The sequence below is a fragment of the Panthera tigris genome, chromosome A3, assembly GCF_018350195.1.
Source record: "Panthera tigris isolate Pti1 chromosome A3, P.tigris_Pti1_mat1.1, whole genome shotgun sequence".
Taxonomy (NCBI): domain Eukaryota; kingdom Metazoa; phylum Chordata; class Mammalia; order Carnivora; family Felidae; genus Panthera; species Panthera tigris.
In genome coordinates this window covers 58522014-58548207 of record NC_056662.1, presented here as the reverse complement: position 1 = coordinate 58548207, position 26194 = coordinate 58522014, and the positions used below count along the sequence as shown (strand labels likewise).

The window sequence follows — 26194 nt, the reverse complement described above, 5'->3', positions numbered from 1 at the left end:
GGGAAGGAAGGAAGGAAGGAAGGAAGACAGACCTTGGCGGAATGAGGAAGAACAAGAGAAAGGAGAAGACTCACCTTTGCGACCTTTCTGTTCCAGGGACTAGGTCACTGCTGTGTAATGAAGACTGAATGAGGAAATGGTGGCTCAAGCACCTCTCCGAGGTCAAATATACAGAATGAAAGGCAAGAGCAGGGTATGAACTCATTCTCTACAACCCTGAAGTACTCTGGGGCCCTCCCCTAACAAGCTACATTTCAATTTCTTTTTTTTTTTTAATTTTTTTAATGTTTGTTTATTTTTGAGAGAGAGAGCGAGAGAGACAAAGTGCGAGTGGGGAGGGGCAGAGAGAGAGGGAGACACAGAATCCAAAGCAGGCTCCAGGCTCTGAGCTGTCAGCACAGAGCCCGACACGGGGCTTGAACCCACAAACCACGAGATCATGACCTGAGCAGAAGTTGGATGCTTAACTGACTGAGCCACCCAAGCAACCCATCAATTTCAAAGTAACATTTACATAATCTTTAGGTCCATTACTTCCTCTGGCCTGACACTTAAAAAAAAAAACAAAAACAAAAACAAAAAACCATTTTGTGTTTATACTTAAGAGTCTTTCCAATTTCCTGAATGCATCTTCCTTCCTGGATGACATGAAACAGGTTTTCATTTATCCCATTAAGCTCACAGGTCCAGCACAGTTAATTGTTAACAGCTAAACAAGGAGGTTGTCCTCAACTGATAACCGCAGACACCATGAATAAAACTATAATCAAGCCCCAACAGTGTAGCACATGGAATTAAGAACTGAGACAAAGTCATCAAAAATGTACGCCTCTATTCTTTAAAAGAGTCTTCTACCTACGGGGAGAAGCTTATGACAGGGAAAGATAATTCTAAAATAAAACCAAGCCTACACCTTGAGAGAGAAAATAGGCACATAAAAATACAAAAATCTGTCACTGAGCCACAGTTAGATTTCATTACAATCTGCCCTGTTGTTGAATAGAAGATATAGCTGTATGTCTCTCCTGGCCAAGACAATCAATATGATGAAACTTTTCCACCCTACTGTCTTCCATTTCCTACAAAAGTTGCCAAATGGCAGGGAAATTTTCCAAACTATAATTTCCTCTGCAGGGAAGTCTTATGATAGGCTTCCAAAATACTATAAATCAGTGCAAACCAACTGCATGTCTTCGGCCCCAAAGGACTAAAAAGGAAAGTCACTAACAGAGCTCACACACCAAAGTTCTGAATCGATGCTGTAGCCAGTCTTCCCAAATTACACAAAGTAACCCAACAGAAAATAGCTTTTGAAAAAATGAAAAAGAGAATACGTGTCACTTTATAAGGGCAACCACTGATTGTAAAGTATTTGTTAGAGGTAAGTACACATACATAAATATTTTTCTGTCTGTGAGTCATGCTCAAAAAATGTTGGAGGGGCACCTAGGTGGCTCAGTCTAATAAGCATCCGACTTCGGCTCAGGTCACGATTTCACGGTTTGTGAGTTTGAGCCCGGCATCAGGCTCTCTGCTGTCAGTGCAGAGCCCGCTTTGGAACCTCTGTCCCCCTCTCTCTCTGCTCCTCTGCCCCCTCAAGGATAAGTAAACATTAAAAAAAAAAAAAAAAAAAAAGTTGGAAAGCCACCACATCACAGACATACGAGTGGCAGGAAATGCAAAGAGAAAAATAAGAACATGAGAAAGTGTCACCACTGAAGAGGCAGAATGATAAAAAGTCTACAAATGAACAACATAGCAATATTCCCACTGCTTCTGCTACAGGTCTTCCAAAACCAAGACGGAGGAGAGTTGTTCTGGATTGAAGTGTATCCCTTGCCCCAGACAAATGCATATGCTGAAGCCCTAACCCCCTAAAATGACCATATTTGCAGACAGGGACTTGAAGGAGGTCATTAAGGTTAAATGAGGTCATAAGGGTGGCGCCTGGGTTGGAGAGAACTCAGTGCCCTTTTGAGAAAGGCCGCCCTGGGCGGCTCAGTTGGTTAAACGTCCAACTCTTGATTTCAGTTCAGGTCATGATCTCATGGTTTCGTGAGTTTGAGCCCAGCATTGTCAGCCCCGCTGTCAGCATGGAGCCTGCTTTGGGATTCCTTATCTCCGCCCTCTGCCCCTCCCCCTGCCAAGTAAATAAACAAACTTAAAAAAAAAAAAGTCCACTTTAAAAAAAAAAAAAAGAGAAAGAGACACCAGGAATGACCATGTGAGGATATAGGGAGAAGGCAGCCATCTGCAAGCCAAGGGGAAGGGCTTCAGGAACAACCAATCCCGCCAGCTCCTGGATCATGGACCTCCAGCCTCCAGCACTGAGAACCAATAAATATTGGTGTTTAAGCCACCCAGTCTGTGGCAGCCCTAGGAGGCCAATATAGCTGTTTAAAACCACACTTTATAGGAATACTGTGGATTTTAACAGAAGTCCAAATGGCAAAATTATACCCTGTTTTATTAAGACAAAATAAGACTTCTATTTCCCAAGAAAATTAAAGTTCAGAGGATCGTAAACATTACCCACACAAGAACTCAAATCAGATTTATAAATGCTGATGCAAAACTAAAATCCAGGATTAGAAGCCCCAATTAGGCATAGATCAAACAACCATGATGATTTATAAATTACCAACTCTAAGGCAGAACAGCCGTAGGTGGTAGACACAGGACATTTTCTGAATTCTTAGCATGTTCCCAGGCATTTTGTATATATGTCATACACTTGACATTGTTTATCTTAATAAAAATAGCACAAGGTAGGTGGTATTATTTTCTGGGTAAGAAAACTCAGGGCAGAGAAGAGCCAAGCTCAAGGCCACGTCTCCGGGCTCCTAAGGCCTCACTCTATCGTAACACACAGTGGAGATGGGAGCCTGGGGAGCTGGGTGGGCAGTTCCCAAGAGCTGAGTCACTTTCAAACTCACACACAGTATTTATTCGCCTAGGTTTTCTCCAGGGAGGTTTTCAGGAAATAAAACAAGCATCTCATTGTCTATACCTACAGCTTCTGCACGAACACAGCCATAAATAACATGACCCAAGCTTCAGTTTTAAAAAGCAACTGTTTCTCTCTGCTTAATAACTACCCAAATGAATTAAGGGTCTTTCGTAGCCATCGAAATCCTAATTTACAATGAATGGGCATTCCATGTGCATAGCTCAGATCTGTTCCTTTGAAATAGTACATTTCTCTATTGTCCAAACACTAAATGTCTACCATCAAATGCCTGGACTAAAAGCCATATGGACCATAAAGGGGCTAATTAAAAGCAACACTACCATTTCTCAATTTCATGTAACACATCGTATACAGAGTAACTCAAAAACAGCATTTGAGTAAAAATCACAAATGAGCAGGGGAGAGGGTTGAACCAAAGCCTTTAATTTTCAGAAACCTCACATTCTTCAAGTGGATATTCTAACATCTAATCCACGCCTGAAGCAGCATCTTTACAGAAACCTGTGAAAGCCCAATATCAACATCACGTCATCATGACTGACAGTATTTTCACACATACACATCTATGTTGCTTAAGAAAATAAGTTTTAAATACTTTTACGTAATTTCCTTGACCTTTTCTGCCTTCATATTAAGTCCCTAAAAGTATTTGCAATAAGTGAAAAGACCAACCTTCCTGACACTGAAAGTAAAATATTTTTAATTTGCAACTGAAACCGTCATTAAAATGTCCTTGTATTAGTGCCATTAGAAACACTTCTCAGAATTAGAAGCAAAGGAGTAAGAAAATTTGATCATTAACCAAAGGAAAAAAAAAATCAATAGAAATGGAACCAGAAAGGACATAGATAAAATAATCTGTAGACAAGGACAGAAACAGCCATTATAAATATACTCCAAATATTCAAAAAGCAGAGGAAAGCATGAGGATGGTGAGAGACCACATGAAAGATATAGAGAAAGAACCAAATCAAACTTTTAGGGATGGAAAAACAGTGTCTAAAATCAGAAATACACGAATGGGATTAAAAGTAAACTACACATTACAGGAAAAAAAAAAAAAGAGTAGGGAACGAGGACATAGTGATTAAAAACTAAAATGAAAAGCAGAAGGAAAGGGATTAACAAGAGAAATAACAGAGCATCAGTGAGCTGTGGAACAGCAGCAAGCAGTCTACTAATTGGAGTCCCAGGGGGAAGGGGGGGGGGGGGGGGAGAACAGAGGCCAGAGAACAGAAAAATATGTATATATTGGAAAAAACAGCTAAAATTCTTTTCCAATTTGATGAACACTATAAACACACAGATCCAAGTATCTCAACAAACCCGAAGCAGAAAAAGCATCCAGAAAATCACATAAATGCATATCTATTGCAACTGCTGAAAGCCAGTGATAAAGAAGAAAAAAAGACAATAATTATAGAGCAACAAAGAATGACAATAGATTTGTCAGAAACAATGCAAGCCAGAAGACATAGAAGAACAGCTTTAAAAGTATTAATTTAAAAAAAAAGTTAATTTACAAGTACTTGAAAAAAATTAGTGAATTCGTGTATAACTTGGGAATAATAAAACCTTCCTAACCATGCCTCAAAATCATAAAGTATAAAAGAAAGGCATTCTAAATCCCACTACATTAAAAAAACCTCTAGGAGGTAAAACACATCAAATGCAAAGCCACTAAAGGATGTGACAAACTGGAAAAAGATTTTTGTAATTTCATTTCCCAGATAAAGGACTAATATTCCTAATACAGAGACAATGCCTAAAAATTAAGGGGAAGAAAAAAGCAGAGGATAAGAACAAGGAGTTTCTGAAAACAGCCCTAAACGTGAAAAACACTCAACGTCCTCATAATAAAAGGACAGCAAATGAGAAATATGCAGAAACACCTATGAGCCTGACAGAAAGCCAGAGGTTTGACAAGAGATCCAATGACGAAATCTGGGAAAGCAGGTACTTTCATCCATTGCTGATGGTAATGTTTTCCAATGCACAAATCTAAGGGAGGGAGGGGAATTTAGTAATATCTAAACAAAGCTTCATATTCATTTACTAGAGATGGGATTGCGAGATTGAAAGGGTGATCTAGCCCTATGATTCAGCAGTAAAGGTACAAAACTATTTGCCAGGTTACTCACTGAGACGTTGCCATGGCCAGGGATGAAAACACCACAAATGGCCTTCATTAGGGAACAGGCTGAATAAACTATGGTACTCCTACAAAATGAAAGACAAAACAAAGGAGAAGATAATCTCTGCTCTCTGATATAGAATGATTTCCAGGATATGTCCCTAAGTGAACAAGGGCAAGGGACAGAACATAGTATGTGTGACCTTTGTAAAAACAGGGTGGGAGAATGTATCGTATATTTGTAAAACAAAACAGTAGAAACCTAAGTCAGAAAAAGACAGGTTTCCTAATAGCAGAGGGAAGGAGGCAGGGAGGGGACAGCAGTGAAAGCCTGGCTCCTTTACACATATCTTGTTTACAGATTTTATAGGTTTGATTAAGGAATCATAAAAGAGTTTTCCTTTTTTTTTTTTTTAAGGTTAAACCAATAAAGGAAAAAAGTAATCCCTAATTTAAGTAAATGGATAGACTTATCAGGTTATTGAAATGATTACACAGAGAAAATAGGTATTTTAAACAATGTTGACTATACATCCATAATTAAATATATTCTAAGGCCAAACAGAGCTGCAAAACCTTAAATTTCATTCGGCACTCTTATTGTTAATATTGGTATTATTTAGAAATAATATGTATGTGGATGTAGATGTGAGATAGTCAGAAAATTATGTATTGTTAGAAATCAAGATTTTCAATGTATAAGAGAAAAATATAAAATCAAAGCTAAGTTATAACTATGCAGTTTTACAGTTGAATTAGAAAATTAATATGGACTCATAATTGGGGTGCCTGAGTGGCTCAGCTGGTTAAGATCCAACTCTTGATTTTGGCTCAGGTCATGATCTCACAAGTTTGTAGGTTCGAACCCCACATCAGGGTCTGCAATGACAGTGTAGAGCCTGTTTGGGATTCTCCCTCTCCCCCTTTCTCCCTCAGCCCCTTCCCTGCTCACACTCTTTCTCTCTTATAAAATAAATAAACCTAAAATTTTTTTTTAAATATGAACTCACGATTTATGTTGCTTTTTCATAACACACACTTCTTAGCTCATGCTTATGTGAAAAGCCTTAGAAGCAGTGGCAACCCAGTAACAATGAAGGACCCTACACCAGACTGTGGCCCCTATATACCGTTCTCCACTAAAAGGAACCAAGGGCTACTGGAAAAATGGTGGATCCACACAAGAGGAATAAAAATGCACAAGATGAACCTTTAACATCTCACTGGTCAGAAAACAAAGAAGCACTCAAAGGTGACTGGGAGCAGGACCACGTGCCGGAAGCCACAGGAAAGGGCTCCAAGAGGCAGATGAGCCTGACAAGCACAATCTGAGCATGACAAAGGACTACAATTAACAGATGCACACTGGATGTATAAAAACTCCTGGCGTCTACTGTGCACTGTACAATCCTCCCAACTTCCTGTACTTTGAAAATTTTCATGATAAAATATTGGGAGTGAGGAGCACTTTAAACTTTAAAACGATACTAAAAAGGGAGAGGGTGGGAAGAAGGAAAAACCTGAAACAATTCACTGTCACCACTGCAGATCACCGGGGCACCCACTCCTCACGCTAATAGGCAAGTAAAGCACCAACATCAGCATTCTCCTCCCCTCTTTTCTGAATGTACCACATCTCAGGGTGACCAAGTAACCCCAGTTAAGGAATTAAAGCTCTTCTACACAGTCAAGCTGAAGCTCAGGGCTGTGAAAGCACAAATTGAGTTAGGGGGGTAGGAATCACCACTTTATGACATGTAGAGAAAAAGTTAATTGGGCAGGTGTTTACAACAGGTGAAACCACTAGATGAAAGGTTGAAGGGGAAGAAGGCAATGAAAAGGGGCACCTGAACTCATTAGCTGGTCTAAGCATCACTAAGAGTAGGACATGCAGGGGATACATGCCTGCTGAGAGGACATGGTATAAAAGATGTGGAACCACCTATCAGGTATCTTTTTTTTTAAAACTGTTGGGGGCATCTGGATGGCCCAGTTGGTTAATCAGTCCAACTCTATTTCAGTTCAGGTCGTGATCTCATGGTCGTGACATGGAGACCCTCATTGGCTCTGAACTGGGTGTGGAGCCTGCTTGAGATTCTCTCTCTCCCTCCCTCTGCCCCTCTCCCCCACTCGTACTTTCTCTCTAAAAAATAAAATAAAATAATAATAATAAATAAAATTTAAAGACACTAAACCTGAATTTAACTGAACGTTTCCAAGTACCCCCCAGTCTGGGGGACATACAAGGAGGTGAGCCCTATAAACAAAAGCGTAGCATACACGACATTCTATGTAAAAACTGACCCAATTTCTTCACCAAGTCAATGACTTGGGGGAAAAAAGCAGGGTGGGGGAGGGTTTCCCGACTAAAGGAGACAAGAGACACAACCACCCAGTGAAGTGTGTGGTCCCTCTTGAATGTGGATTAGAACCATCCAGACCTATATGAAAGACTCTTTAAGCAGACATGCAGCCTTGGGATGGAGAGTACACATGACATCAGAGAGTCCCAGTTAACTCCACGAGTTTAACGATGCCACTGTAGGGGCAAAAAAATGGCCATAGATTCAAAGATCTCTACTAAAATATGTAGAGGTGAAACACCAATTTCTAGGATTTGCTTTAAAATACACATCAGAGGGGTGAGGAGAAGGCAGAGAATAAGAAATAAAGCAAAGTGGGGAAAACCATGACCCGAATGCACCTGTGTTCTGATCCCCACGCATGGGCCTGGAGGATGTAATTATAATGTCCTCACTCCTCTGGGGTATGTTTGAAAATCCTCACAATGAGAAACACTTTAAAATCTCTTTTTAACAAAAACAAGTCATCAACTTGGATAAACTGACCTCCACACCTGAGGAAGAGTATTTTGTAAAATCAGAAGTGAAAACAGAGCAAGAAAACAGGGTGGAGGACTTCACACTCCCTGAATTTCCTTATTTTTTCAATCAGGATCACTCCCACGCCCAGGCCACTCAGATACATCAGGTTCACAGCGTAAGTCCAAGAAGCCAGGGCAACAGCAAGCCCTCAAGTGAGCCCTCGGGTTGCAGACAGCTTCGATGGCATGGAGACCAGGGTGACCCCAATCAGACAACACACCCAGGCCAGCAAGACCTGAGGGAGAGGCAGAGCTCTGGGCACCCCAGGGAGTCTGGAGGCTTCTGCTCCCAAGCTCTGCCTTTGTTTTTGATCATTAAGGAATCATTTAATAAAAAGCCATTCACCAAAGTCATCTTATTTTGAAACCCATCGGCCTCGGTCAGTCTCCTCACATCTACTAAAATGGAAGAGATGAAACCAGATGTCTGCGAAGATCCCCTCCAGGTGGTTTCTTTTGTCCAACAGGTTGTGCTCTGTGCCGATGTCAGACAATCTGTGAGATGCCAGAGAGAAGTCTGATTCCCAGCTTCACAACTCTAAGATTCAATGCAGGTCATATCTATTCTGAACTACGTCCAGCAACAAATCAGGACTTAGGTAAGGACAGACTTCATGGGGAAGAATTATTTCAAGTGGGAGAAACAGGGCCTGTTGCAAGAGAGGCAGGGGGCCATGGCTACCTGGAGAACGCAAGACAGTGTGGTCTGCAAGTGTCTACCCAGGTTAAAAGCATGGGTTTTTTAAATAGGACTTTTGACCTTCAATTTACTAAGTCTAAAAGTTACACTCAGGATTTTCTTGCTTTTAAAAATAATTATAAGCAACATCCCTCATGGACAAACATCTTCAGTGAGTTTAATTATTTGAGCATAAGCAAAATTATTTAAACCAGTAGGACCCTGGTGACAGAAACTCCCCAAATGAAAAGAAGCATTAGCCATGGCATGTCTCAGCCATTTCCGAGTGTAAATCCTACACGGAAAACGCCAGTTAGTATTATTGAAGGAAATCCCAAGCAACTAAAAACAAATGTGACAACTCACATTGAGTGACCTCAGAGTGCGCACCCAAAAAAAAGTTCTTACTTTCCTCCTGCAGGGCTGCCTCCCAGTTTTTCCTTGAAGTGCACAGTGAGTTCTGTTCTTGAAAAAAGATCTGGCTGGCACTTCCTTTGCTGCCCTGGCACCAAGTTAACCAAGACACTAATCTGATCCACCCTGGAACATTTCCTCCTGTAATAAAATTCTCTCTCCAAAGACAAAGCAAACAGTGATGCAGAATACAAGAAACTAAAACGCCAGCCACGGTCAAGGGCAGAGATAAGAAACATCAGAATGAACACTTGAAGAGAACGTTCTAGAAGGACCTGTGCCTGAGCTACCCAGTGAGGCACTCGATGCAAGATGTGGCCCTGGCAACTTACTAAGCAACTTAGGCCTTGCTTCCTCCCTCTCCAAAGTCAGCAATTATACATACCTATACGTTGTTAAAAGGAACAAATAAGGAAAGTGTGTGAAAGGAAAGTATTTTTTAAGCTGGAAAGCCTAACTGCTGTGATTCTCAATTTTTAAAAACCTATGCCACATATTTTGTTAGCAACACTACCACAGCTTCCTTTAATGGAACTTGGAAATTTCAAAGTCTTGTATTTTTTTTTTCATTTTCCAAATTGAAAATATTAACTAAGTTTTTTCAAACTACCCACTTACTCCCTCTCAAGATGCAGGTATGCCTCTGCCCACCCAGGTGGGCACCTCGCCCTGGTCTGCTTGAAAATCTCTGTACTCTACTGGTGTAAGATGTGTCATGGCATCGTCATGCCCACCTACTTACCTTTCCCCCATTTTCCTGCTCTCCCTTTCCCTCAAAACCATGGGCCTAGACCTTACTAGAAAGGTGAAAACTTGGCACAGCAATAGCACAGAGAGCCACCTACTAACAGGAACACGAAATGATAAATCGCTAACTCACAGCCAGGCATGGCCTGGACTTTTCAACTGCAGGATAAAGCACAGGCTGAGACATCAGATGAGAAACCCCAACAAAGTCTCCTTGCTCTTCCAGGGTCCCCATGAGCTCTTCATGCTTAGGTGTCAATTCAGTCAGAAGCTGGCCCACCCCAGGCTGGAGCCCTAGACCTCTCATCTCCTCCCCCTACTCTTCCCTCCTGCCCCAACCCGGTCCGGGAATTGGCTCCGGGAATTGACTCTCCTCGTTCCCCACACCACGTCCTTGCTTTCTACTCATGCACCAATCATTATATCCAATATCAAAGGGAAAGTAGACATGCAATAGAAGGTTACTCGGTCATAAAAAAAAAAAAAAAGGAAATTCTGACACCTGCTGCAACATGGATGAACCCTGAGGACACTATGCTAAGCGAAATAAACCAGTTACAAAAACACAAATACTGTATGATTCCACTTATATAAGGAACCTAGAGTAGTCAAACTCACAGAGACAGAAAGTATAGTGTATTGGGGAGGGGGCTGGCAGGGAGAGAGGAATGGGGAGGTCATGCTTAATGGACAGAGTTTCAGCTTGGGAAGATGAAGAATTTCTGGAAATGGACAGTGGAGATGGTTGCACAACAATGTGAACGTACTTAATGCCACTGAACTGTGCACTTAAAAATGGTGACGATGGCAAATTTTAGGTTATATATGTTTTACCACAGTAAAAAAAAAAATGCCTTCTTTCTTCTCTTCTTTCTTTCCTTCTCTTTCTTTCTTTCTGTTTTTAAAGAAAGCAAGATCCCTCTTTCGCAAGTTTTTCTACTGTCAATGGTGCTGGTGGCTCATTACAGAGCTCCTGACCCAGGCCCTCACCCAGCCATAGAATTTCCCTGCTGTGGCTTCTCAGAAAGGGCCGAGAAGTCTTGTTTGTGACCTCATGCCCCCTCTCTCACTCCTCACATACAGGACACTGACGTGCTGAACCCATCACCTTTTCTGAGTAACCGACTACTTACTCATCCCTAAAGCCGGAGTCCCTACTTGACTGCTTTGGCTTATTTGCACACCTACTATTTGCTTAATACCAGGCTCTATCTACCCTGGACACTGGAGGGTTAGTGGTGAGCAGGACTCTGAGAAAACTTTTATTTTCATTAGAGAGGTAGACAACAAAGAAAGTTGAGTGACAGCACAGGTAAGTGCTGGAGGGGTTCCACCGGCAGAGTGGGGGGAGCGGTTGGCAGGGGGTGTGTGTGGGGTCTCTCGGAGGGGGCATCTGAGCTCCAACCTGAAAGACAGGGCATAGTCCTCCTCACCCTCTTCTAAACAAGTGCTCACTCTCATCATGTGTCTTTTATCCAGCGAGGCCAGTAAAGTCCATAAAGCCTTGAAATTCATGGCATGTCAGTTAAAAAATAGTAACAACTTATTGCTTATCTCTTTTAACCACAATCATCCACAGATCTGCTGCCAAATAATATTGCTCACCCATGGCATTCTCTACCTAGCTCTTCTACCCCTGCTTAAAAGCAAATAGAAGAAAAAAATTATTCTCAAAAGCTCTCCTATGTCTCCCCATCCTGCCGTGCAAACAGCCGAAATCAAATGAAGATATAAATCGTTCTTGCAGGCCACTCTTCCTGTCCCTGCCCACGTCCTGGTGCCGCCCAGGCCCTTCCTACAGTTCTTGTTTGTGCTTTATCTGAGACTTAAAACCCTGGGCAGGGATCTTTTCTCAATGCTCAAGACACAATAAAATATTAAATATGGTTGAGTCAATATCACAGTGCAGGATGCCCACATAACTCCCAGAAGAGGCCTAAGTATCTAAATCAATACCACAAGCCCAAGCCCCTCCCCGTTCTCTCTTCCCTAACCCAAGAAAAGCAGCACTGGAAAGAACCGCTGCTTACACAGGGGACCTTCTGTGGGCAATACAGCACAAGAACATGAAGCATCTGTAGACCTGCCATGGGTCAGGTCCAAGGCAAATACTCAGCCAAGTGGAGACTAAAAAAAGCAGATCCTTGAGATCCTGGCTCAAGAGAAAGAATGTTCTAGGAATTCAACCTGCTCGGAACTACACTGCCAGTGGTAGACGGGGTGTAGGGGAAGCAAGCGTAAGCTGCTACAACCTTTACAGCATGCAGCTTGGCAAATATATGTACAGATGGCCTTAGAAAGTACATGCCCCTGACACAGAACTTCCTTACTATGTGCTCGTCAAGGGCCTTGCCACCTCTCACCTTCCTAATCCTCGGGCCTGCTGGACCTGCCACTTCCAGGTTGCTCTTTGTATCCCCCAGGGCCCTGTAACTCCAGGTGGAGGAAAACTTCCCTCACACACTCACCAAGGAACCCTGACACCAAGCACATGTCTGGTACGTGACAGTCACCCAACATTTCACGTGAATGGACTTTGAGGATGAAGAAGCATCCTGAAATATTTAAGTGTATGGATGTTCATTTAAGTTTTGAAAATGCTGAAACATCAGAATCAATTAAGTATCTAATAAAGGACTGGATGAGTAAATTAGGCCACAGCCATAAGGCTGAGTGCTGTGCCACCATCTACTCACTGTGGTCTGAAAGTGCTCCGGGAGCCCCAGATGGCTACTGTAGACCTCCCAGGCTACAGAGATGCAGGATCTAAGCAGGGTCCCTGCTCCACAGACTCCCCAGAAGCCAGCCTAGTGAGGAGACAAACTCCAGAGGTTCCCATAAACAGCTCTAAATCCAGAGCAAGACCAACTCTTTGGCTTGGGGCAGAGTGAGAGGAGAGAGACCAAAAAGAAACTGGAGAAAGTCAGAGGATCCTGCGGCCTCACATCCCACATCCTGCCCAGCAGCACACCTGTCCTCTCTGCTCTGTCCCCTAAATACCAGTCAGAAAGTCATACAACATTGGTACAAATAACAGTGTCAATCTTAGCTAACCATGTCCAAGCATGAGCATGTCCAGGGATGCAGAGGAACAGCACAGCAACCAAGCCAACATCTGACAGCAAAAGAGCATCAACAGATGAACAGAAAGTGTTCAAAAGACAGAGACTGTGCCCTAGGAAAAAAAAAAAAAACACGGAACCCTCAAAGAAGAAAGGGAAATTCTCACAAATGCTTCATAGTCCAAGACAGTTAAGAACATGACTTCAGTAAAACAAGAGCATGAAGATGAGATGATGAAATTACACATGAAAGGGCGAGCAGACACCTAAGAAAATCATGATCAAAACAACATAGCAAGGGGCGCCTGGGTGGCTTAGTCAGCTAAGTGTCCGACTTCGGCTCAGGTCATGATCTCACAGTTTGTGGGTTAGAGCCCTGTGTCGGGCTGTATGTGGACAGCTCAGAGCCTGGAGCCTGCTTTGGATTCTATGTCTTCCTCTCTCTCTGCTCCTCCCCCATTCATGCTCGCTCGCTCTCTCTCTCTCTCTCTCTCTCTCTCTCAAAAATAAACACTAAAAAAATAAAAAATAAATAAAAACACAGCAAGAGGAGGAGGAAGTTAAGCAAAGTGTGGGATCCAGGGCTGAAAACAGAATTATGAACTTGTTGGAAAGGATTATGAACAGCACAGAGGATACAAGTTGAAAAGACAAATCAAGAAAAACAGGAATGAAAAGTAGACAATAGCTTTCCAACATAAAGGATCTTTGAGGCAGGGATTCCAATAAATGGAACATAAAATACATTTTTAAAAATACATATAAAGAAGAAAATTTCCTGAAGTGATTAAAGAAATCAATCTACATATTTTTTAAATTTTTTTTCAAATTTTTAATTTAGTTTTGAGAGAGAGCATGAGTTGGGGAGAGGCAAAGAGAGGGAGACACAGAATCTGAAGCAAGCTGCAGACTCTGAGCTGTCAGCACAGAGCCGTCAGCACAGAGCGGGGTTCGAACTCACAGACCGTGATATCATGACCTGAGCTGAAGTCAGATGCTTAACCGACTGAGCCACCCAGGCGCCCCTCAATCTACATATTTTTTTAATGTTTTTATTTTTATTTTTGAGAGAAAGAGCTTGAGCAGGGTAGGGGAAAAGAGAGACAGAGACACAGAATCTGAAGCAGGCTCTAGGCTCTGAGCTGTCAGCACAGAGCCCAACACAGGGCTCAAACTCACGAACTGAGCCAAGTTGAACACTTAACCACCTGAGCCAGGTGCCCCTCAATCTACATACTAAAAGAGCACATCAAGTTCCTGACAATGTGCTCAAAGCAGTAACCAAGGAAGTTACTAAACTACTTAACTTCAAGGGTTAGACAGTTACAGGTGCAAAAAAGCACATCGCCCACAAGGGGACAAAAAGGAGAGGGGAAAAAAAGGCCACCCTAAGATTTCTCCCATTGCCTCTTTAAATATAGGAAGACTCTGGAGCAATGGCCACTATACTCTAGATGGCTGGAGACTATCATACCCAGCCGAATTATCATTCAAGTCCAAAGCCAAGGGACAGATACTTACAAATGTGAGACATAACTGAGGTAAGAAAACTGTAATCTAGTCAATCAAGAGATGAGCCAAAATTAAAGATTCGATATTAGGAAAGCCCTACCTGAGTAAAAGCATTAGATCAATTTAAATACAGGACAAAGCCAAAGAACGGAGGACAGCATGGTGGCAGACAGAATGAAAATTACAACGTCAAGTTAATAGTAACACGTTTTTAAATGAAAGGCTGGAGAGAAAGGGGGGAGCATATGAAGGCTGGAGCATATGAAGGCTGGCATCCTTGTCTTCCAGGCTGGGGAGTCAACACACATGGTCAGAGTTGCAACACTGCTTTAAAAAGCCACAATCCTAACCCTGTGATACTTTCACAAATCTCTTCCCTTAGTCTTAGATGAACCTTTTAGAAAATAAGCTCTCACGTTAAGGAAACATTTTTGAAGTTTCTCTGGTTTTACTTCAGCTTCTTGTTTATTGAAATCAAGTAAAAACATAACACTTTTATTATAAAACAGCATTGTCAGATAGATTGCATTTTTACAAAGGTACTTCTGACCATCTTCAAAACTATTGTTGTACCTGTCCTAAATACAGTATAAAGTGGTCTCAATGAGGTGAACCCAGTGTGGCCAGAGGTTGCTTTGGGTGGCTAGGATGTGAGGCGAGAGACATTTTCTTCTTTGAACTTGTCAAAGGTTAATGGATTATACTGAACATGCATCGTGTTTACCATTCGAAACCCAAACTAGAAGCTTCTGTGTGTATTAGCACATGTACTCAGAAGAGAGACCAGCACTTTGATAAAGGGGTACAGAAGATTTCCTTTTCTTTCTCTCTTACCAATTTAATTTCTAGAAGGTGAACATTTATGACTCATGTGGTTAAAAAGACACATCTTGCTTTAGTTTTTTAATAGAAGGGGCTTCTCAGATGTAATGATTGATTCCCAGCCCCAGAGGTGCTGGAGAGGCAAGTAGAGCATTAGACGGTGCAGGAGGACTGAAATCCCAGAAGAAGAGGACGGGGGGAGGGGGGGGGATTGCAAAATTCCCGTGGGGCGCAGCAGTCCAGTAATGCGGCACAAACATGGAACAAGGGGGTGAAGACTACCCTAAGTCAGACACAGCCCTCAGTGGCCCCCCCACCCCCATGCCTTGTACCATTACGATAGGTGCACTTGCCCAGGAAGGCATTCGTTATGTCAGAAACAAGATTCAGGAAAAAAGGGTTCCATTCATACTCAACAATATACAGCACCCTGGAACAGCACACCACGCAAAAGCCTGGCATGCCCAAGCTAAGGTGCCCAAGCTTGTAGCCTTTATGTGTTTTTGATGGGTGAAAAAAAAGAAAAGAAAAGAAAAAAAAAAAAAGAACTCATAAAAGCAGATGAGTTTCTAAAAGGAGTTACCTTCAAGCTTCACCAACATGCAGATAGTCAGCATGCTTAGACCTTAAGGTTTGGAATGTTCCAACTGGAACAAAACTCACCAGTGGCTATGGCCCAGTAAACGTCTGATCCACTCAGTAACTCACCACATGCTATGGGAGAATAAACCTGGGACCCAGGCACTTGAAGCAGAATTCGAAATGGAGCGACCCGTGCATTGGAATCCAGCACTGCATCCAGAGCACCTACCAGGCGACCTTCAAAAGAAAAAAGAAAGTGCACCACTGAGCACAGAGACCGACCAGCTGCCCACTCCCTGCAAAACAAGGCAGTTCGCTTTGTGTCTAGACTTGACACCAGAAGGCAGCAGGCTCACGTCCAGTTCTTCAACTCACCTCACAAGAGCCTGAGCTCCAGGAGGCCCAGGGCTCTGGCTGCCTAGTACCACTCACCCAGCATCTGGAATAGGGCCTGACATTAACAGGCACTCAGTACAGATTTGCAGAATCCAACAACCACGGGAACAAGGGGCCCTGAACAAGTCACCTAACCTAGCTAAGTGTTTCCTTTCCTCAGCATCTCAATTACAGAGGCAACACAACTCTATAAATAAGAGCTGGAAATATGGAGTCAGAATGTCTGACTCAAGTCTCAGTTTCCCAACTTTTAAGCTGTGTGACACTGGGCAAGTTACTTAACCTCTCTGTGCCTTGGTCTCATTTGTAAAAGGGAATTATCACAGTATATCTACCTTATAGGGTAATTGTGAGAATTAATGTATGCAACATTCAAAGTTCTTAGACTATTGCCTGGCTGTAAAAACTACCGTTATTATATCATATCCTCAAAGGTAGAAAAATAATCCCTGCCCACTCCAGAAGGGGACCGTGAGAAGCAAATAAAATATTGAAGTCCTTCACAGACCATAAAGCACACAAAGTAAAGGTCTATCACTCTGCTGTAATGAATATCATCATGAATCAACAGCAAACACACACACACACACACACCCACACACCAGGTGGCAGACGATTTCGTATTGTCCCATTACTCGTTTGCCAGGGTTCTGCACTGTAGAGTTACTCCTTTTTCCCTTTGTAATTAACAAGTATTCTGTGAAGTTCTTTGAAACTGCATTCCTCCTTAAATTTAACTTGTTTATTTCTAGCAGTATGGTTTCATGTTTCCCTACCTTATCCAATCTAGTATGACGATTATTTTGATGTTCACGTTGTCTCTGACTTGGCCAGTAGGTACCCCTTCAAGCTGGCTTCTGTGTCCTTTGGACGTGTCCCCATTATTCTACTTTCTGGCAAATAATCCAAGTTCACCCTTTATTCTTCCTGCTCTAGCCCTGGCATCAGCCATTTCTCCAAGAAGCCCTGGTTCCTTTAGTGAAGAATGGTATTTAAAAGCCAAGGTCTGGGAGCCAAGTACACTTACTGCTGTGGGGGTGCTTGCTCCCAGAACCTTTCAGTGGACAGAACCTGGACTGTACATATATGTACATATGTATGGGTACATGTTTATGTATGTATACACACATATACTCATTGACATTTTCATTTTTATACTGATTTTATACATAAAAACTTCCAATTATGATCCAATGCCAGCACTGCGATCAAATACCAGGGTCATTCCAGTTTCTTTCCATATTTGCAACTCTCTTCTCCAACATGAGGAACCTGGCTTCCATTATTCTTAATATATTTACTTATCTGATCAATTCTATCCCCTTTCTGACAGATGCCCTCTTTACCTTATCTAGGCTCCAACTGACCATCCACCCCACCCATACAATTACCTTGATCTGTCCCCATTAACAGCTTTAGGGAAAGAAGGAAGGGTGCCTGAGTTTTTATAGCAATTATTCCTTAGGCTGCTCAGAATTTTTGTCTTACTGGTTTGTTTGCACAGAGAGAGAGCACACATGTGCGTGAGCCAGGGAGAGGGACGGAAGGAGAGAGAGAATCTTAAGCAGCCTCCACACTCAGTGCGGAGTGGGGCTTGATCCCGTGACCCTGGTATCATGACCTGAGCTGAAATGAAGAGTCGGATGCTCTAATGGACTGAGCCACCCAGGCGCCCCTCACTGGTTTGCTCTTGACTTACATGTAATTGAGAGGGCCTGAAAGCTGTCAGCTAAATAAAGGGGCTGCTACTTTAACACAGAACTTGCACAGCTGCTTAGGGGAGCTCTGTGATCAAAAGCACAGGTGGGGGGCACCTGTGTGGCTCAGTCACTTAAGCAACTCTTGATCTCAGCTCAGGTCATGATCTCATGGCTTGTAAATTCGAGCCCCCCATTGGGCTCTGCACTGGGGGCATGAGTCTGCTTGGGATTCTGGATCTCCCTCTCTCTGCCCCTTCCCCACTTGTACTCTCTCTCACATGCAAATTAAAAAATGAAACTTAAAAAAAACCACGGGCAGGAAGGCAGGACAGGGTAAAGATTAAGCCGTATTTGTGTAAGATTGATAAAACATTTTTGCCTGTCAAAGCTTAGAGGGGGTTAGTGATAGGGAAGCAGATGGAAGGAAAGTAGAAAGGTGCTAAAAAAAAAAAAAAAAACCCCACCCATCCCACATGCAGACCCAGTATTTCCCAATTTAAGAGATCTGTTGTAGAACCCCTATCTGGTTTGCTAATAAGTAAAACCTGAGCAACAAAAGGAGGAAGTGAGAAGGGTGGGCAATGACTTGGTGTCACCATAACTCAGAAGCAGTCTCTCTGATCGGAAACAGTGATTTTTTTTTTCTCTTCAAGACTCAGGAGCTTTTGCAATGGTCAGGATGTTTTATACCAACACAACCAACCTGGTAGGAAGGTGGGGAGGACAACAAGGAAGCAAAGAGGGGACTTCTAGTTTCAGCTCCCCCGCGTAAAGAATTTGAAGTCCTCACTCCCATCCTAATGATAAGAAGCTGAGCAAATTGAATATCCGCGGCTTTTCTGGGACCCATCAGAGACCCAAGGGCACAGGTCAAAATCACAACCCAGAAATCTGGAGAGAGGGGACAATCCAAAGTCACAGCCCAGATCACTCACCTGAAGCAGAAGCCGCTGGGGCCATCAACTGATAGAACACTTCAATAAGGTTTTGACAAATTGCTGGGAGGCTGAGTGTGTGGACTAGCAGGAGAGTAGGAGACTCCTGATGGCCACAGTCTTAGGTTTTACCTGTACAGGTTTTACTACCAGGTTCTCACTATGAAGAGCGAGGAAAAACCTCTCCTGATCTCCCAGAACATTCTCCACAACAGGGGCCTGCTCTCCGGCAGGGATGGAGACTCTCCAGAACCTTATCCCAGCTGGGGGAGGGGCGTTTCTGGGACTCCAGCCCCCTTCAGCCTTCTGGTCTCACCTGGTGAAGGGGGAGGGGTCAGGGTAAGGGAGGCGTCCAAGAAACACTGTCCAGAGCACATCCCAGGGACACAGACCCACTGAAAGACCAAGATTCTTTGATAAGACTTACAGGGTGCTTCTTCTCCCCATACTTTACCACCACATCAACAGGTTCTGGCATAATGACACTGGGAAGGACTGGAAGACTCTCAGACTCCATGTGAGGAGCTCAAGTTTCTGTATTTTTTTTAATGTCTTTAAGCAAGCTCTAAGGCCAATGTGCACCTTGAACTCACGACTCTGAGATCAAGAGTCGCACGCTCTACCAACTGAGCCAGCCAGGCGCCCCGGAGCGCCCGAAGACAGAGAGAGAGACCAAGGCAAGGACACCTGAGGAATCTGAAAACCTTGGGCATCTGTGGCTACAGCAAACCAACAGCCCAAGTCCTAGACAAAATAACATAAAACTCACACTAAAGAACTATTTCTTCAGTTCTTGTTACTCCTTACATTATGCCTGGCTTGCAAAAACAATGACAAAGAATGCTGAAAGGCAAGAAAACACAGTCTGAAGAGACAAAGCAAACATCAGAATGAGCCTCATGCCTGACTCAGAAAACATACCTGACCAGTACTATCAGAACTATCAAAGTCACTAAAAACCAGGGAGGTCTGAGAAACGGTCACAGCCAAGACGACAACTAAATGTGAGGTGTATCCTGAGAGGGATCCTGGGTAATTAAAAGGCCAGCAAAATCTGAATAAAACACAGACTTTAGGGGACGCCTGGGTGGCCGAGTCAGTTAAGCGTCCGAGTTCGGCTCAGGTTATGATCTCACGGTCTGAGTTCGAGCCCCGCGTCGGGCTCTGTGCTGACAGCTCTGACCTTGGAGTCTGTTTCAGATTCTGTGTCCCTCTCTCTCTGCCCCTCCCCCACTCAGGCTCTGTCTCTGTCTCAAAAATAAACATTAAAAAAAAAATTTTTTTTTAAACACCGACTTTAATTAACAATCACTGTCTTTATATTCTACCACTGCTGTGACAAGTTAGTACAAACACAATAGCTTAAAAGAAGCAAATTTATTACCTTATAGTTCTGTAGGTCAGAAGTTTGATACAGATCTCACTGAGCTAAAGTCAAAGTGTCAACAGCCTCCTTTCTGGAGCCTCAAGGTGAGAACCCCTTTCCTTGCCTTTTCCAGCTCCGAGTGGCCGCAGCTCCCTCACTTAGTTCTCGGTCCCCTCCTCCATCTTCAAAGCCAGCAACACCAGGATGAGTTCCTCTTCCAGTTTTAAAAACCCTTGTGATCACATTGGGCCCCCCTAGATAATCCAAGCTCATCCCCTATATTCAGGTCCACTGATTAGCAACCCAGTTAATTCTATCTACATCCTTTAATTCCCCTTTGCCATGGAACCTAACACATTCGCAGGCTTGCAGCATTATTCTGCCTACCACCATAATCCATCAGTACCAGTTCATTCGTTGTAACAAATACACCATGCTAATATGTCAATAGGAGAAACTGGGTGTGGGGTATATGAGAACTCCCTATACTACCTTCACAGTGTTTCTGTAAATCTAAAACTGTTCTAAAAAATAAAGTTTAGTTTTTTTTTAAAAAGTGACAAGGGAGGGCGCCTGGGTGGCTCAGTCGGTTAAGCGTCCGACTTCAGCTCAGGTCACGATCTCGCGGTCCGCGAGTTCGAGCCCCGCGTCGGGCTCTGGGCTGATGGCTCAGAGCCTGGAGCCTGCTTCCCATTCTGTGTCTCCCTCTCTCTCTGCCCCTCCCCCGTTCATGCTGTGTCTCTCTCTGTCTCAAAAATAAATAAACGTTAAAAAAATTAATCTTAAAAAAGTGACAAGGGGAGTGAGTCAGTGTCCGCCTGCAGACAAGGGCCCTCCACTCCACATCTGCGCAAATGCAGACTGCCCCTGCAGGAACCCCAGGAGCGGGCAGGGGCTCTGAATCCGAGGTAAACCAGAGCACTCAGGGTGGAACCAACCACAGCACGAACACAAAAACAGCAGACAAGGGTCCAATAATGGCAGAGAAGACACACAAGTGGGAGACAGATCAGTGAGAGTCCTCAGTAGGAAAACCAAAAGGAGAAACGAAACATCTGAAAGAAAAAAGCATCCTTAAATCTCTGCTGAATGGTGAAGGAAAATGGTTAGTGTGGCAAAGAAATCGTTCAAAGTCATTAGAAAATAGGGTATGATGTCCACAAATTTCAAATGGGTCAAAGACAAAAATATATACACACGTACATATCAATAAGGTAAATAGATGGCAAAATGTTTACGCATAGCTCCTAACAGGGTATGCAGCCCTACTTATCTTTTTATAAGGAAGCTGACGACAACTCACATGGATGGCTCTGAGGCAGTATTTATTTGGCAGACTCAGGCTCATTAAAAAGAAAAAATACTGGGGCGCCTGGGTGACTCAGTCGGTTGAGCGTCCGACTTCAGCTCAGGTCACGATCTCACGGTTCGTGAGTTCGAGCCCCATGTCAGGCTCTGGGCTGATGGCTCAGAGCCTGGAGCCTGCTTCCGATTCTGTGTCTCCCTCTCTCTCTGACCCTCCCCCATTCATGCTCTGTCTCTCTCTGTCTCAAAAATAAATAAACATTAAAAAAAAAATTAAAAAAAAAAAAAGAAAAAATACTGAAGTCTGTTTTCTCATTAATCCTCATGGCCACCTTTGGAGGGAGGGATGAAGTGGCTAAAGCTCTGAGCACTAAGGACTGGACCCTCCCCAGCTCCAGCTCCAAAACAGGCCTCTTCCCCTGCTCTAGGGCTGTTTAAAGACAGGGGTGCCTGGGTGGCTCAGTGGTTAAGTGTCAGACTTCAGCTCAGGTCATGATCTCGCGGTTCCTGAGTTTGAGCTCCACATCTGGCTCTCTGCTGTCAGCGCAGAGCCTGCTTGGGATCCTCTTGTGCCCCTCTCTCTCTGCCCCTCTCCCACTCATATTCTCTCTCTCTCTCTTTCAAAAATAAACATTAAAAAAAAAATTTAAAGACAGGGTAACAATTATTTTCAGAAATGCTCCGCCATCCACAAACCTACACTTCTAACTACATTCAGACTGACTTTGCTCTCCCAAGCCCCGACTGGCTGAGTCTTGGCTCTGTCTCCAGGAACAAATCCCCCCAAATGCAGGGCAGCTCGCATGGAGCATTCTGGTCTGCCTTCTGTGGCAGCTCCATATGGCTTGTCTGGCTCTACAGGAAAACCCTCCTGGCGGCACAGTGAGTGCAACACTCCTATTTTTAGGCTATTAGAATAACAACTCTGGCGGAGATAGATGTCAAGTGACAAGTTTTATAATTAGGGCCCAAAAGGGGCCTATGAATAATTTGCTTCTAAGTGATAATGCTGTAAATCTTTCATTCTGGCTGGATTTCATGCACATGGGTGGTACCGAGTTTAAGACGAAATGGCAGCTACTGACATGGAACAAACAAGGACACTTGGAGAAGCCTTCCCACTGCCTCCTGGTTTATATAACAACCTCTGTGTCGGGCCTGGGACTTAACCACAGGCAGCAGTGACAAACTGCTCTGCTCTCACCAGTAACAACACCCTCGCATAGTAAAACCCATTTAAAACACAGCAACACCCAACCCCCACAGAAAGCATTTTAAGGAAAGCAAAAAAAACAGAAAACAGTCTATTTTTTACCCCCTGCACTGAAGAAAGCGGGTCTCCCTAATGGCTTTGGGCTTAGAATAGACCTCAGCAGCCCCATGACAAAAAAAAAAAAAAAAATTCTTTCACTCCAGTAAAAAGCTTCTCATCATTATACCTAAGCCATCGATGTGATGGCACACCCACAGTGCACCACAGCTCAACACCATAATCCACAGTTGGGAAACTAATTTGGTCTCAAGGTCTGTCTTCACGTTAGGGCTGTTTGGTTTGGCTGGTATTGCTGTTTTGGAGACTTAGGAGAAAAGGCAAATAAAGAGCCAGAATAAAGGAAAAAAAACTTTTATTTGTGAAAAGTAATAAATAACGTAAAAGATCATGTGAAGTCCTTTCTACTAGGCTTGAAAAGAGAAGATAAATGTTGGGGATATTTGCATTCCCAATGAGAAAGCTCTACCTATTCAAAGTAAAATTCATAATCCAAATTACCAGACTCTGACTTTTTTCTACAAAGCATTTTATATAATTCAATATACCTCTCAGTGTGAGTCCCTTATGATTCCCACAAATCTCCGCGAAACCGAGAGATGATGGTGCTATTTTCAGAGTGCAGTCAATTGGTGGGCAAAGCCACAGGGTAACTGAATCACGCGGGAAGCTCGGGAGCCGGCCACCTGATGAGCTCATCTTTATAACGAAGTGCCTAACACAGCAGCCACGTGCCCATCGTGGTGACAGGAAGAGCCTGCCAAATCCACAACACAAGTCGGAGCAAGTGCAGGTCCGGAGGAGAGCTTCAAGGGCACCACAAGGGAGGGATTCTGGTCCCAGTTCTCGAGAACAGGACAGGCAGCCACCATGCCCTCACCTGCACGCTGCATTCCAGTCCCATGGGGACAAGGAGAGCCACACAATGAACCTAGGCTTTCCCAGGAAACCAAGAGAGGATGGTGGGTACAGTGGGTAGCTCTGATCAGCCAAGAGGAGTTACAAGTGCAGACCATTCGGTCCTGTTCTCACTGGAATTAAGGGACTCTCAAAGAATCCTTTTTGCCTTCACTCAAAAGCTGTGAAAATTCTTCAGTGGGAACAGAGTTTCTGTTTTCCAAGATGAAGAGAGCCCTGGGGATGGACAGTGGTGATGGTTGCATAACAATGTGAACTGTACACTTAATACCACTGAGCTGTACACTTAAAAATGGTCCAGATGGTCAATTTTATGTTACGTGTATTTTACCACAATTTAAAAAAAAAGCATGACAATTCTAATGATCAGAAATGTCCACAGTGGGGCTCCTAAAGTAAATATAAAAACAATTTTCCTAACTCCATTCCCCACGTGATAAATCATAAATGCATCTGAACATAAATGCACTCCGGGTCCACACTGCTGAACTCTGACACGTTCTTCTAGAGGCTCCATAAATAATCCTTGGATGGGAACCAAGCTGCCTGCTTTGGCTCAGACCGAACATAAGGATCCTGTCATAGTGAACCTCCAAACAGGGTGACGTAATGCTCGAAGTGCCTGACAACAAGAATCCTACACAAAACACCATCATGACAGCCAGTTCCAAACACAGTGACTTCCCTGCCTTAACAGACACATGTTGCCGTGGATATAATGAACACTGTCTTGAAAATTCTCCATCATTTCCATCCACTTGACCATCCATTTATCTGGTCTTCTGGCATGATGATTATGTAAAGCAATTAGGATTAAATCCTTATAGTACAGGGATGATCCAAGGCTATAAAATAAGAGGTAAGGGGTACAGTAACAAAGAAGTTGACTTGAAGGCCTGATACCATCTCTAAATGAAACGCCAGCTGCTAGGGGCATCCAGAATGGATGGGGATGGGTACCTGTTCCACCTCTACTGCCAAGCCCAGCACAATCCAGGATTGCCCATAGCTCTTCCCTGGACACTAATATGTCAATTTTGGCCACTCCCAATGGCTATGAAATGGGACCCAAGTGCTCTAGGACCACGTGCTCACCATCCTGATGGTTCTAGCCCCGTGCTAACCTGTCCTTCCCATTCTGTTCAGCTCTTTCCAGATACTTGTCACCCTTTTTTTTTTTTTACCTACAAAAAGGTATACATAATTAATGTATGAGTTTGAAGTATGCACCCATGAAACCATCACCATAATCTATGCCATAAACATATCCATCGCCTCCAAAAGCTTCCTCCCACTCTCTTATAATTATTAATATATAACATTGTGATAAGAACATTTAACATAAGATCTATCCTTTTAGCAAATATTTAAGTATAAATATTGTTAAGTACAGGCATTATGCTATATACTGGACCTCTAGGACATGCTCATCTTGTGTAACTGAAACTCTGTACCCTTTGACTAGTTCTTCCCCATTCTCTCCTCCCTCTAGCCCCTAGCACCACCATTCCATTCTCCGCTTCCATACATTTCACTATTTTAGACTCATCACAGAAGTGGTATTATGTAGAATTTGTCCTTCTGTGACTGGCTTATTTCACTCCGCAGAATGTCCTCAAGTCACCCACACTGTTGAAATGGCAGGATTCCCTTCTCTTTCAAGGTACTCACTTTAATCCTGAAACTTCCTCCCTTAGATTCCAGGGACCCCTAACCAATAAAGACTAGAACCATCCCCTAACCCATAAAACCTAGAAAAACAAGTCACAGGAGCGCCTGGGTGGCTCAGTCAGTTGGGCATCCGACTTGATTTTCGCTCAGGTCATGATCTCACAGTTCATGAGATCGAGCCCTGAGTCAGGCTTTGCACTGATAGTGTGCAGCCTGCTTGAGATTCTCTCCCTCTCTCTCTGCCCCCTGCATTGGTAAATAAATAAATAAACTTAAAAAAAAAAAAAGAAAAAAGTCACAAAATTATGTTATACTGACCCTGGTGTATTCAAATGTAACAGAAGCAAACTATATTCCCTTGCCTGTTTCACCTTCCTCAAAAGAACCAAAATCCTTTGACAAAACATCTCTGAACTCTCAATTTTGTTGAGAAACTATCTGCTTGGGCCAAAGTCCTTAAACAGCCTAGAGCACTCAGGTACCTGCAGATTTTAACAGCAGACTTCCTGTTTGGGACTTATTAATTTATCACTTTTGACATCCTGTGTTTAACAAGCCCAATGGGTATTGCCTGTACTCCCAAAATCACATTAAGGGAACCAATTATGAAGAATATCTTTTCCAAAAATCTTTCCTAAAATAATGAAGTTTGGTCTCAATTTACCCTTCTAAAGCAGTTTGGTTTTTTTTTTTTTTTTCTTGATTACAAAATAAATACATTCTTATTGTAAGACATTTTGGGAAATATATAAAACCACAAAGAACATTTACCTCACATCTTGCCCCTTGACAATAACTCTTCGTACATGTCCCTAAGGCCTTTTTT

At 43.2% G+C, this 26194-nt stretch overlaps 1 protein-coding gene across 3 annotated transcripts in view; it reads right to left on the bottom strand.

The window, feature by feature from the left end:
- Window positions 1–26194, bottom strand: part of TBC1D8 (TBC1 domain family member 8) — a 111865-nt gene that overhangs the window by 54852 nt on the left and 30819 nt on the right. For 2 of the 3 annotated variants that reach the window (XM_042981164.1, XM_042981165.1), the window contains exon 2: window positions 15934–16044. In XM_042981164.1, the coding sequence (XP_042837098.1) occupies window positions 15934–16044 (111 nt within the window). Of the gene's footprint in view, window positions 1–15933; window positions 16045–18838; window positions 19151–26194 lie in introns of those variants that run through there. The other variant, XM_042981166.1, reaches the window with a different exon arrangement.